The sequence below is a fragment of the Oryza glaberrima genome, chromosome 11, assembly GCF_000147395.1.
Source record: "Oryza glaberrima chromosome 11, OglaRS2, whole genome shotgun sequence".
Lineage (NCBI taxonomy): Eukaryota > Viridiplantae > Streptophyta > Magnoliopsida > Poales > Poaceae > Oryza > Oryza glaberrima.
In genome coordinates, this window is record NC_068336.1 from 18,922,574 (window position 1) to 18,936,678 (window position 14,105).

General features: G+C 39.9%; 1 protein-coding gene across 1 annotated transcript; it reads right to left on the minus strand.

Moving 5' to 3' along the window:
• Positions 1 to 1,295: 1,295 nt before the first annotated feature.
• On the minus strand, positions 1,296 to 13,833 carry LOC127754449 (transportin MOS14). Its single transcript, XM_052279987.1, has 21 exons — positions 13,073 to 13,833; positions 12,910 to 12,993; positions 12,735 to 12,794; positions 12,067 to 12,195; positions 11,677 to 11,738; positions 11,480 to 11,536; positions 10,708 to 10,828; positions 10,332 to 10,463; positions 9,762 to 9,842; positions 8,862 to 8,975; positions 8,318 to 8,397; positions 8,105 to 8,240; positions 7,074 to 7,223; positions 6,031 to 6,116; positions 4,917 to 5,104; positions 4,740 to 4,832; positions 4,118 to 4,305; positions 3,898 to 4,009; positions 3,130 to 3,287; positions 2,735 to 2,851; positions 1,296 to 2,232 (listed from the first exon to the last, which is right to left on the minus strand). The coding sequence occupies exons 1-21, from the start codon at positions 13,751 to 13,753 to the stop codon at positions 2,002 to 2,004; spliced, it is 3,060 nt and encodes a 1,019-aa protein (XP_052135947.1). The 5' UTR covers positions 13,754 to 13,833; the 3' UTR covers positions 1,296 to 2,001.
• Between the last annotated feature and the right edge of the window lie 272 nt (positions 13,834 to 14,105).

Below are 14,105 nucleotides of genomic sequence, written 5' to 3' on the forward strand. Positions count from 1 at the left end.
TAAATTGTTATACTGAATGTGTCCATATACTCGTTCTCCTATATTCATTGAACGATCAAACAATTTCATACTAAGTTTGTCCCCATCATTTGGCTAGTTGTTGTAATCCGAAGTTAACAACTCCCTGCAAGTGCACGCGGGTCGGCAACCTATATATGCCGACAATCAAGAATGATACAACCCAACCATGCGATGGTGCTGGTGACGAAGGCTAATTAGCATGCATCTCCACTAAATCCTAACATCACACACCACATTATGATATCTAGCTAACTCTTGCACACACATCTGCACTAATCAGCAACTTCCTACCCTCGTACCATGCATGGACCATGTACTTTTCAAATGGACAAAACCAAAAAGGGCTTAGCTCTTAATCACCTCTCATTAGCTGGTAACTGAATATACTAACCTAAATTGTTAGGTACACATGAGCATCTTGCAACTTACTCCGTACTATAGTATCTTCTACCGTCATCGTTCCTGTGGCAAATTGCTGAGGACAGGATGAGATATTTAAACCGGGGGGAGATCGATCGATCGCTGGGATTTTGATCTCGCCTGCTTGGACGCTTGGCGCGTGCGACTGCTTCTTCTTGTTTAGTTTTTGAGGTAAACGACATGGAGATAAGCTAACTTAGCCATGGAGGGCTGCAATTAATTTGGCGGTGATGGTGCTAATGGGTGGTTAAGGGTTTTAATTTGGGTCGTCAGAAGAGGCGATTGCTGATGCTGCTGCCCTGCATGCCTGGCTGGTTGGGCCGGTTTGGCGTTTGGATTTTGGTCGTTTGGGCGATTCGGGAGCCGTTTATCTTTTGCTTAAATTTTGCCAAAATGTCCTGCCTAATCTCTTTTGAAAGAATTGTTTACGAACTTTAAACAAAAAACTGTTAACAGTTTGGCATTCACCTGACAAAGGAATGGGAGCCCAAATCAGCATTCCTACCACAGCAACACTGGAACATTGTCATATTCCCGTGTTCAATTCGTCTCTATAAATAAAGTCGTTATGATTCAATAGATGTTATAATACTTGAATTTCAGTGCTGCTACTTGCGACATGATGGAAATCGTGAGATTAGCATGCCATGCCCCCCACCCCAAAGAAATGAATTAGATAAGCAAATGGGTGAAAACGAAAGGTCAAAGTACCGTAGCATTCTCAAAAGTGTTTTCAATGTGGTATGGCATCAGGTTGCACAGGGTCTAACGATGAGAACATAAACAGAGTTTGTTCTTGTTTGTCAACAATAACTACACATTTCTCATTCAACATGAAAATCGCATGCAAGATCTGATCCGAATGAGGCCACATAAATATCTATATAAGTCTTTTAAACCCCATTTAGTTTTAAAGGGGAGATTCATGAGCTAGCAATTATATATACATTTCTCAAAATCTTCCCCCTCAAAATTTCACTTGACATGCTGATGGCTTTGATCACATGCGGACATGCCCACATATAACTTAGGTAATGAACTCAAAATTTGAGACAGAATACAGATGAATGTTTTGTACATCGCACGGGTTGTGAAAAGAGGGTGTAGAGAGCTATAAAATTCACCTCTGACCTCTTCGTTCCCAGCTTCCCAAAAAACAGAAGATGTGGAGTATGCGACAGCTAAACCATGTGTTTCCAAGAGTATAGCATAGCAAACTCCAACTTGAGGAACGGTCATTGGCCTCAAGGATCCTGACCCACTCAAATCTCAGAGCAGCCACTAGTCTGCAGAGTGACCTTGTCCCTTGCAGCCAGGTCTTTTGCATAATAGGCACCAAACGACCTCCTAATCCCGCTAAAAGATAACGGATGGAATATGTGGAGATCAAGCCTTTGGGATCAGCATTGTGACATACCCGTAACGCCAGACAGAAGCTCCACACGGTCTCTCTTTAGTTCCTCATGTGAGCAGTGAGCTCTCCGGGATCATTGACAGCTCCAAAATCAACACTATTAATCGCGGCAGTTCCATCCGCATGAGGTAGTTTCATCAAACACGTTACGAAGGGCAGGGCATGGGGGCATTCCGATGGCTTTCTGCAAAGTCCCTGACTATACGCTTAAGGGTTCTTCCGCCTTTCCCTTGCATGTAAGCATGGTTGTTTCTGACATTATCACCAGTCCTACTGTGAAGATAGTCTGAGGCTGCATCATGAAGTACGTTGAGCCATAAAGGAACTATCATCTCAGCTTCCCCTTGCCTTAGGTACTCTGAGGGCATAGATTTCACCTGGACAAGATTGGAAAAACGTTAGTCCATGATGGTGTTGCAACACGTCAAAGTTAAGCTTCATGCAGAAAATACATTAGTCGGAAATACTTTTCAAATGAATATAACACGCCAAAACACCAGAAGGTAGCTCAAAATGTTCAGGTGTCAACAGTACTTGTTACTAGTCCGACATGACAACAATGTCTGCCTACAATCCTACATATATGGATTAATGGCTAGTATGTAGATGCAAACTGATGATTTCTAGTGACTAAAAATTAGTGTATCATGTAAATCAAATAAACAGAAATATCATCTGTAATTTTCAAATGATATTTGACCCAGATCCTCAAATCCACGTCATGTTCATCGTGATTTTCAAGATTGATGTACAGTACTACTAACCTTATGCATGACATGTGTTCTAATGCTTTGATGTTAGACGAACAAAAAAATAAACAAAAACACATAGGGTTCCTTTCGCAATTACACCAAGGGGGTTATTGTAGAAATGCAGTACCGCTGATTGCAGCCATCGACAAAGGGAATCCCAAGAAATAATGGCCTTCCACGTTGTTCTCTCACAGAGGCTGCACACTGCTGCCAACTGCTGCAATATTGTTGCAGATTTATGCACCTGTTGGAAAGAAAGAAATGTGAATATCATGCAAAGTCTCTATGGCCACATATCCTGCCCTCTGAGTGGACCATATTTATAAAAGAATCAAATCATAGATATGATCAATGGTACTAAACTGGAAAAGCAACAGAAAGTAAACTTTAAGCAAGTAATCATTATGGTCAGGGTGCAAACATAAGCGAGGGAAAAGGTAAAAAGATGGGCTTTGAAGCACAAGCATAGGAGCAATTGTGTGAAAGCAATGGTACGATGGTGCTCTTTGAAACTGTACCCACCCTTGACAAGGCCGATACACCAAGTAGAGCATAAAGTACATTTGACATGAGACCTTCACCGCAGCGTGCCAAAATTTGAGCTAGCACCACACCAGGTGATCCATCAGAGGGGTGCTCTCGAGATTCTAGTGCAGCAGCGAGGCTAACATCAAGAAAACCTACATGTGTCATGGCAAATGATCAAATGAGCACAAAAATATACTAGGTGCTACACGATGTTTCAAGTGCAATAGCTTGAGCTGAATGCTGAAGCATATGTCACAGTAACAGATTAAGGTATGTAAACGGTATGAACAGTGCAGCAAGTACAAATAGATCTTTTAACTCCAAAGGGATTATAAGTGTGATGAAAAGAATAACGCTTTCTACCACCAACTCACATTACAGTGATACACTAGTTCCAACAGACATAATAATGTAACAAACCTTATCCAGAAAGTAGCTGAAAAGGCATCCATGACTTTGCAGGGGAAAAACACTAACTTGACATGATTGCTTACCAGTAGACCACAATCCAAGCATTATTTTTCTTTGCATATACTTTATCTTCTCAGGGGAATAAATTTCTTTAAATTAAAAAACCAACAGGCCCAATAGGACATTATCCTTTTTTCTGAAATGAATGAGCAGTATGCATTCATTGTTTCCCCTTTATGCAACTGGCTAATTTACTAACATTCCATGACAAAAAAACAAATGCTCTAAGAAAAAAGGTGTTCAATTGATAAAGAAAAAAATATATACATAAAGGTGGATAGATATCCTCACATGACATATATGACATCGCAGCAAGTGCTGCTCCTCGGTGCATTGCTGTAGAGCATATAGCTGCCTTTTGAAATGACAACTCAAGCAGGGAGCCAGATGCGACAATAGCTTCCTGATGATATATGCAATCAACACAGATAACTACTATCAGACTCACTATCCATATCATGCAGCAGCAATGAACCAAAACACCTTAACATACAAGACACAATAAATTCACCTTTGGGCAGCAGCGAATAAATGTGGATGTAAAGTTTGCATAGGCTTCAACAAGATCAGGTTCTTGATCACATGTGTAAGAAGAATTCAAAGTAGATATTGAAGCTGCAGAGCTAAGTGCTTCGAAAGTTCTGACACATAAAGCAACATATTCTTCCTTGTGACCAAATTCTTCAATAACACTGGCAGCTGAAAATGTCGTTGATGTCAAGGCAGTGTGGAGTCCACAAATATATTGAATAAGATGCTGCAGTAGTATCTTAGTGTTTTAAGTCTATCTTGTGCATTGTTTTGTAAATGTAAAGCTACAAAATACTTCAAAAATTATATTCTAAGAGCATGGGATGGTGGCTAAAAATATATCACAAGTACATAGCAAAGGCAGGTAAATAGCAGCTATTGATGTCCCAAATGCTTTAATTAAAGGCAAACCTATGTAGATGGGATTAATCTATTCCTGTGAGTACTAGCATATGTATTACTGTGATGTAGGTAGTAAACCACAAGTCAAATGTACATGTAAATCAGCAACTGCTAGCATGTTGGTAAAAATACTAGCAAGTTCATTGTAGAGTTGAATAACAGAAAGCAAATTACATATGCACACATGTAAACCCTCTTACCTGTTCTTAAGAAGCAGTCATGCCTTTGAAACAGTAAGAAATTTGTTGATAAGCATTCCAGAACTTTAGGTAACAAAATCTGGAAGTGTTGTCCTGTAAAATGCAATTGCTTGATCAGCACAACGATCTAATGCTATTAGTCTTGAAATTTTGCATTGCAGGTATCATTTAACTTACCACAAGAATGTATGGCTGAAGAAAGAGAACGACATGCAGCTGCAGATAAACTAACATTCTCCATATGAGATGATCGGGAAAGTCTTTCAAGAAGTGGCCAGAATATACCAAGAAGAACCAAAACCGTGTCATCATCAATCAGACTAGATGTAATTGATGTCGCCAAATGGCCAAATAAAGCACCCATCCTGAAAAAGGAAACTTCATTTTCATTTGCTTACATTGTAGATCACAGCATGTTTCTAATTTTCTTCCACGGCATCCAAAAATCCCTCCCAAAATACAATATCCTTAAAAATAGGTTCAAAATGACTGGTTGTTACTTGTGTTCTTTTATCTGTCAAATTCTATGATCCGGTCAAAGCATATCATATTGTTTTTTCTATAGCTTGCCATAAATGATCTAAGTGGGAGGATGTAAAAGTATCCACCTTTCCAAGAACCAAATAACTCCCAACTCAATGGTAAAGCCATCTTTTTATTAAAGATCACATCAACATCAACCAACAGGAGATGCTTCTCCACTTGCTTTGCTCTCCTTTTGTTAATCTAGAACAAAGTGGTTTCATGTTTACAGTCAATTTTTCTTCCGCGCAGCTGACTCTAGATAGCATTTATTCATCTCTATTGGCTAGAATGTAGTTGGTGATACTGCACAGCTTTCACTGGATAGTTCAAAAAGTAATATGATTGGATACTTATACATCAATTGAATATATTTATGCTGGCATGTTCTTTTGATGATCGCCCCAAAAGCAAATACTCGCTTTCTGCACAACTTTGTACTTCAAGTTGTAGTTATTAGTTAAGTTATACTTCAATTAAATATCATTCAACATGAGGCTTTGCATAGTTTATGACTTTGAATAGTCTATAATATGTTGACACAACGGAAAATTGCACCAATATTAATCAAATTTATATTATTTACAGTACAAAAAACTATTTTTCTTCAAACTGCTAACTTTAGTACCATTTCGTTAACATGCTTGATTCTTGAATTAGTCAAGTGTAGTAGTATCATTGAAAAGTGTGGAAGATACAAAAATATATATATTGCTAGAAAAAATGGGGCCACAAAATGTAAGAATGAAAGAACTTAAAGGCTAAGCACCTGTAGAGACCATGGACAGCAAGGTTCAATGCTTCTGTGTAAGCCGCTGGATTTTGACGCAGAGATTGATCTCTGTCTATGTCAATCTGTAAAGGACAGCAAAAAGACAACATTAATAGTTTTAGATGATGTCATGGTCAAATTCATGAATGTGAGCATTTGTTAGAGTTCCATGCAGAGTTCATATGCAACCATTAAGAATAACTTGAGAATGTTTCACATGAAACTTCATGGCATCATAGTCCTCGAAATCCCATCAACTAAATAATGTTTTGACTAACTAGGAATGTCCACAAATAGAAGCAAAATATAATCTTACAAGCATTTAAGTGGACAATAAAGCATCTCAGAACACAAATGAGAAAATTATGAAGTAGAGTTCATGAGCAACCATTGTGGACTACTGGCTTGTGTACTGGAGTGCATATCAGGAAAATGAATCCTAAACAAATTCATTGGTGTACATGTTGGATGTTGAAAGTTGGGACATGTGCACCTGTAAATATATGCACAAGAATATGATCGTTATGTGCAATAAAAAAAAAGTTGCAGTGCAATGGGAACATGTAGATTGTCCTACTCATACAGTGAATCATATTTTCACAAAAAAAAAACGTGGCAGGTGCACATGTTCAAATATGCTGTGCATCTAGGAATGTTTGGCTAATTTATAAAAGCGTACAAACCACAATTGAGATTCACCTGATATATGATGCCATTAGTGTACTACTAAAATACAAACATTCAGATGCAAATAAACACTGGCATTGCTGAAAAGCAACAGAGATATGGAAGAACCATTAAGCTTTTGTCAACAAAGTTAAAGGTTCATTCAAGGACTTATCATGGACACAGCTAATACAAAGGTTCATAATGGTTCTCTAGATGATATCATGGTGATAAAGATAATAAAATATCAGCAAACATTCCGGGCTCCTTTAAAATGCAAGAATTTTACAGGAATTTCACAGGAATTAGTTCCACCCATGAAATTCCTCTGTTTCAACGAAAGCCCAAGGCTGAACTAGGGAGAGAGTACATACAAGCTTCTCCACTGCTGTGTAGCTGGAACAAAGTAACCTTGCTAGTGAACTTTTCCTTAACTCTTTGTCAAGAACAGAACATAAAGCATGTGTAATTGCACTAATGATCTCTTCCTCATCCTCTATTCGCAGATTCCCCGCATCCATGCCCTATAAGATTGCATATAATTGCCAAAGAAAGAATCAACTTATAAGTTAAGTGTTAAAGGTAGAGGGTGATGTGGTAGGCCATGTTCGCATAAATTAAATCATTCAATGTTAGCATGAAGCTGTCAGCACATATAACTACCAGCCAAAGAAATCATCACTACAAAGCTTTTGCCATCCTAGAGCATACAATAATCAAAATTATTTCTCTCTAGATAGTAAAATTTTCTTATCTTTCTTCAGTCATATTGCAATTGCATCAAGAATGTGTGCCTGAAAACCAAACTATCCTGAGTGATTCTTTTAGCAGCCTTCGGTTAATAGTTTGATAGGGTAGTGAACATATTTTGCCCTTGAAGAAGATGAATAAGGCAATCCAAGATATCAGAAATAGCACTTTCAACCCGATTCAGACTACAAGGAAACATGCCATTCAAATCAATCCAAAATCATTTTCAGCATTCTTTCCAAAACCTGGAGTGATACATCTAGAATATACTAGCTTACTCCCTCCGTCCCTAAAATAAGTTGATTTCTAGAGTTTGAAATTTGTCACAATATAATTTGATTTCTAGCCTCTTACCTACCCTTGGTCCACAAATCGAGAAGTTTTATCCCTTCAATACCCCTTAGCTACCTACCCACCCACCAATACTGCTTTCCTATTAAAGAGGGTCACTTTAGTCATTATCCCTCACTACTATTTTTTTCTTAAGATGCTAGGAATTAATTTATTTTGGGACAGGAGTAAGTGCTTAGCATACTCAACATTCAATTGAATTATCATTTTTGAAAAACAATATTAAATTAAGATTAGTAGCATCGACCCCGAACCAAAAATGTCATGTAAAAAATAAAAGCTACTGAAGTACAAGTCAATTTACCTCACTGATCCAGAAAAGAATTTCCAGATTCTGAGGCTCGTTCATGAATGAAGAACCATCCTCACAAAGTTTACGCAAAGCTAATGAGCAAGCATTTGATGATATGGATTTTAAAATCCCTGAAGCACAGAACAGGCTGACCGTAAAGGTAAATATATTAAGTATGATGAAAAAATGCAATGTTTCAATTCATGACATATTTAAAACACTTACAGTAATGGTTTAATATTACTTTGAGAGGATGCCAACAACTTTGAGTAAGAACCAATGACATCACCAAATGATTTGTATACCTGGAACAGTTAGGATAACCACAATAAAAGCTTAGCTTCACATAATACAATAAAATAAACATATTTGTCTGTACTACTTAAAAGTCTGTTGTTGGTGACAGTGATGGTATATTGATACAGATAGAATTCATTGCCCTCCCACCTTCCAAAAAAATGGAATGACACATGGGACCCAAGGAATAAAAACTCTCAGAAGTAGATAGTGGGGCTGCTATGAGAATTATTTTCTAGCATATTTGCATATCATGTCATTGAGTTAGCCTGATGTCTTTATATAAACATGGGTAGCAATAAACTAGTCCATGAGGAAAGAACTACATCAACCATTTTCAACATATATATGTCCTCTTGCGTGTTTTGTTTCACCCATTAAGATGTGCTGTATTCTGCCAATATTTTTTTCTCAGCACTTGCCTAGTTTACTCATAGAACAGCAATCATAGGAAGCATATTGAGTGTTTTACCAAGGATAGGCATCCATTAAGTTCGCTGTGTGCTCTGCTCGACAGAATGTTCACAAAATGCATTATGATTGAAAAATCGAAGGGGCTTCCATCTTGTAAAATTGTGTCAGCGACCTGAAATTCAGTAACTTGCAAGTAAGGTGTAGATTTAACATGCTGGTTCCTTGCATGCTTACGTGCAACCAGACAACCACACAAAGACAAACAAGCACGCATATTTTCAATCAACAAAGAAACAGAACAAGAGAAAATTTAACTTGCAAAGCAACAAGGCAGGAGTCTGAAACACAAGCAAAATAACAATTTGCTCAAGATAGAGTTGATAGACAGCCATATGTTATTACCAAGTTTGTCAAAAGCTAACTGTCCAAGATATTTGCATAGTAAGATAGGCAATTTTCTATGCATGTAATTGTTCTGCCCATACATTGTCTCAAGTGGCAAAAGTTTTTGTGGTCATAGCCTCATAGGCAGTATTGTGAACTAGGGCTTTCTGTGGGGCTAGTGTACAAGCCTAATAAACCCATCAGTAAGATTATTCTTGCCATTATGCATATTATACTTTCATATTTATATAGAATTACAGATAAGCGATCAACCTATGGGCTGACAACTTAAGTGACAACCTATGGGCGATCAACCTAAGAATCATCAACACCTTCAAACAGGTGGTAACATTTTGGGCACCTGGGTGATATTAAGCGACACAAACTTTTCAGATCTCAACCTTGATAAGTATAGTGAAATAACTGAAGTACAGGTGGATCAACATGTTAGGATCAACATAATGATCTAATGGACATAATGATGAAATTGCATTTCCATCTTATCTAGTAGTAAGCAACTTTACTGAATGATCTTAATTATCAACAAGTATACCAAAAGATATGAGGCACTTACCATGCTAAGTGCATACATTCGAACTTCTACCTCTTTCCAAGGAATTGATTGGCTAGCCAAACCCCATCCACCAGAAAAAAGCTGCATACAAAAACATAGTTCAAAGTTAATCGCCATAATGGTCTCACTAGGGGAGTGTAACAAAATCATCTAAAATAATTGTCACAAAAGGGGCTCAAAAGTATCCCACGTATCAAGATATTAGAAGCAATATGTAGAAGTTTAATAAATCGATTTCAAGACCAGCGCATAGGGCAGTATAAATATTACAGAAACCATAAGGGTATTTGTTTGCTGCAGCAAATACCAAGAAGGTTCAGATTTTCAGAACCATATGGTTTATTTCTGTGTTTTCTATTTTTAGTACATTCATATATATATATGCAATAGTATAGTTGTAAATAGTGTTTATTTGGAACAATGGTGCATAACATATCTACATCATACTATTGCATATCTAGCTTATAAATACGGTTATTGGATGTCTAAAGATACCACCAATTCTGCAAATTACAATCTTTTCTCCCCAAACATGGAAGATGAGGAATCTTTCAGCAATAAACCACATACCTTATTAATATACGCAGGAGCACCTAGAAGCAAGCAAATATCAACAAGAAGCTCCTCCAAGTTCATTCTGAACTGTGCTAGTCCATCAGGTATGCATAATTCCCCATCAGTGCCATGTTCATCAGTGTCAATCTATGGTTTATCAGATAAAACAAGGTATTAAAAAGTGGATGGATTTACAAATTTGGGTTTAAATAAATTGGATATACCGAAAAGCAAAATTGGAATTTCTACTTTAGTGTACAGATAAGGAACTGCAACTAATCTGAATTCTGGAGTATAAAAATTGTGACCACATGCACAATTTTGTAAGATAGTACTTTCAGTTGATCATTAGAAAATAAATAAATGAATTCATGGGAAAAGGAGAAAAAACCTGAGCACGAAAAAGAAGTGCATCAAGCAGTGAAGAAAACACAGGGGAAAATATCTCTTGTGCAGCATTCCTTTTTTCTGTTTGTGCATCACTATCAAGTATAAAATGTGCTAAACTGCACCTGCAAAGTTTCAACGCACAAGTATAAATACTTAATTGACTACAGACATGAAAGAAAAGTTAGTAGTACGATTTTAGCTCTACTCTGGAAGTACAGAATGGAATATTGGAATTCAAATCTGCACACTTGTATTATCTAATACTCCCTCTAGTCATTTTTTTTAACTGGAGGGAGTAGTTGCCTTATCATTGATGCTTATATGATCCAAAAATATATGTAAAAGCATGTGTTTTAACTCTCTATGAGATTGCAATGAGGGGACCATGACAAGAAAAACAAAGTCAGACATAGCTAGAAGGACCATAGGCATATCAGGTTACAGTGTTTTTATTAAATCCAGTCCTGAAGTATGGTAATCACAAGTCCTTTGAGAAAGTTTGTACGTAGATTCCAGTCGAACACCAAAAATCTTGTGATACTCCTAGACCTTCTAAACCCCCCACACGACCACAAGGTTACGGAATATGCTCATCAGCAACCCAGCCATCCTAAATTTCCACATAGACAAGATGCAGGAATACATCGCAACACAAACATAAAGAAAATAATACGGGAATAATATGTTTCCGAAAAACTAATACTTGTAATTAATCAGAAGAAGAGCTTGTGATTCCTGAAAATGAAACAAAGCAAAGACATAGACATTATTACCAAAATTGCAAGGTTGAATCTGCAATCTCCCAATCATCACTAGAAAAGGCTACACATCTGTGTTGAGGATAAAACTCATCAGGATCACAACAGGTAATAAAGTGAACTGAACTATAGAATAGCATCATTTGAAACATTGAAACGTGCAACTTAAAAACTCAAAGAAAAGTACCACATAAACAATTCAATAGATTGACCTCAAAAGTGCATCGGCAAGAGCAAGTGCTTGAACACTCCCTTCTGCAACCAAAGCAGGTGCCTAAGAAAGTTCAACGGTTATCAGCTTATATTCAACAGTCTCACACTTAGAAAACAATGCAATGTGATTATGCATATAAGGTGTGTTCTATTTCACATTGGAATTTCTCTCAGGTTCATTCTCTGAGCCGTTACTAAAATGCTGATTTCAGGAAATACATGACAGTTAATTCAGTTACTTCACTAACTTAACTACAGTAGAGGTCTAATATTCACTTCAACTTGATAGTAGAACAATGAATGGAGGAATATTTTGAGTAACAGAAATGCAACATAGATAGGTTGCAAATATGACACTGCAGTACAACCACACAGGTGAGACAACTTACTGCCTGACCAACTTCAGACATCAAACAAACAAGACCAGCAATAGTCTTCTCGCTTCTGTTGGCAAGAGCTGGTAGAAGAAGAGCTTCTCTAATATATGGCATTTTACTTAGAAATGCCTGAGGTAGATCCTACAACCAAAAAGTGGCACGCATCAAGATTAGTGGAACTGTATTGAATTAATCAACAAATTCAACAAGGGGAACAGTAGTCATGCTTCTAGTCATTGTCTGAGAAAATAAATGAGGAGCAGGACGGGCATTGCAACTCTTCTAGTCATAATATTCACATCATGTAGATATCTGAGGCAAAATATAACTACATTAACTAGCAGCTTAGGTTGAACATTATTAAAATGTAAACTGAAATGAACTCTGATTTAGTTTAATCAAATTGGTATCTTGACACAAACAGAAGAGAGCAAACTCAATCGTGCAAACTATTCCATGGCAAACCTCAAATGTTACATTTTCATACAACAGAAATGCATGACATCAAACAGAAGATTAGGGCCAACCGATAAGTGACAACTTGGGACAGGCTAAGTGACTAACAAGTCCAACAGTCCAACTCAATCGAAAAAGCATGCAGCCACCAGATAGAAATAAGTTACTGATCATCAGTTGGCTGCAGCAATGAAGTGAGGCACTATGCAGCAATCCGAACTTACTTGGTGATGACTGACAAGCTCGGTCATAACCTCTACGGCCACATCAAACGAGAAGGACACCTTCATTAGTCAGATGACAACAAAGCAAAATGTGAGGACGTGAATGCACAAACTTGTCCTTCAAAGTACACTTTTATGAGCTTATAAAGAACTGAGGGTGACTGCTTGTTTCTACCTGCAGCGAGTTGAACGCGAAGGTGAGAAGTGGGTGAGCCGCGAGCGCCGCCGCCGGCATCTCCGAGAAGCATCCCACGCGGACCTGCAAAACGTTGTCGCCTCTGTTAGCCTTATGATCGAGCGGCGAGACGCGAACGCGGGTGAGCCGTGGAATCGCGTACCCAGCTCAGTAGGCAGCGCAGGATTCTGCGGTTGCGCTCGTGGAGGGGGACCCCGTCGGCGGCGGCGGCGTTGTTCTCGGATTGGGCTAGGAGGAACTCGAGCACGGCGGGCGCGTGCGCCATGAGCTCGCGGGTGAACCTGCAGCGCGCCGCGGCGTCCACCCCGGTGTCCCCGCTCTGGTCCTGCACGACCTCCTCGGGGAGCACAGTGAGCAGCTCCATCACGGCGGGGTCGGGGAGGTGCCGCATCCGCGCGAAGAGGCCGTCCACCCCGCCCTCGGCGCGGAGCGCCAGCGCCGCGAGCGCCAGGGAGATCTGCGTGAGCAGCCGCGGCGGGCCGAGGCAGAACCGCCCCGCCGCGAGGAGGAGCGCGTCGAGGAGGTGGGCAACCTCCTGCGGCGTGGGGCAACCACCGGCGGCGGCGGGGGGGCACTGGATCTTCCTCCGGAGCATCTGCGCGGCGAAGAAGAGCAGGTCGGCGGGCGGGGGCGGGTGGCCCGGGGGCGGCGCGGCCAGCAGCGAGGTGGCCACCCCCCACGCCTGCGGCGACCGCTGAAGCGCGAGGAGCCACTGGTTGGCCGCGAGCCGCGCCGACGGGTCGTGGTGGTGGCCGCCGCCGTGGTTGAGCGCGTGCACCGCGGCGGCGAGCCTCGCCCGCAGCTCCGACGCCTCCGCGTCCATCGCGGCGGCGGCGGCGAGGTGGGGCGCGTGGATTCGGTTGGGGAGAAGGGGGAGGGGAGGAGGGGACGGAGGGGATTGGGCCGAGTGGCAGGCAGCGCACGGATGAGCGAGTTGGGTGGGATGCGATTTTTTTTTCTTTTTTATTTTTCGTTTCGCCTTCTTTTTACTCCTTTTTTGGGTCATTTTCCGGAGAGTATGACGGGGGTTGGTGGCCCCACTAGCCAGTGCATTAATGTGGATTTGTTTGATTGGTCTTGCTTCAGATTTTCAAATTTTAAATTTGGAAAAAAGTGGTACAGCGAGGTGGTGGCCGCGGGTTGCCCGTATAAAAACAAAATAATGATATGTGTAG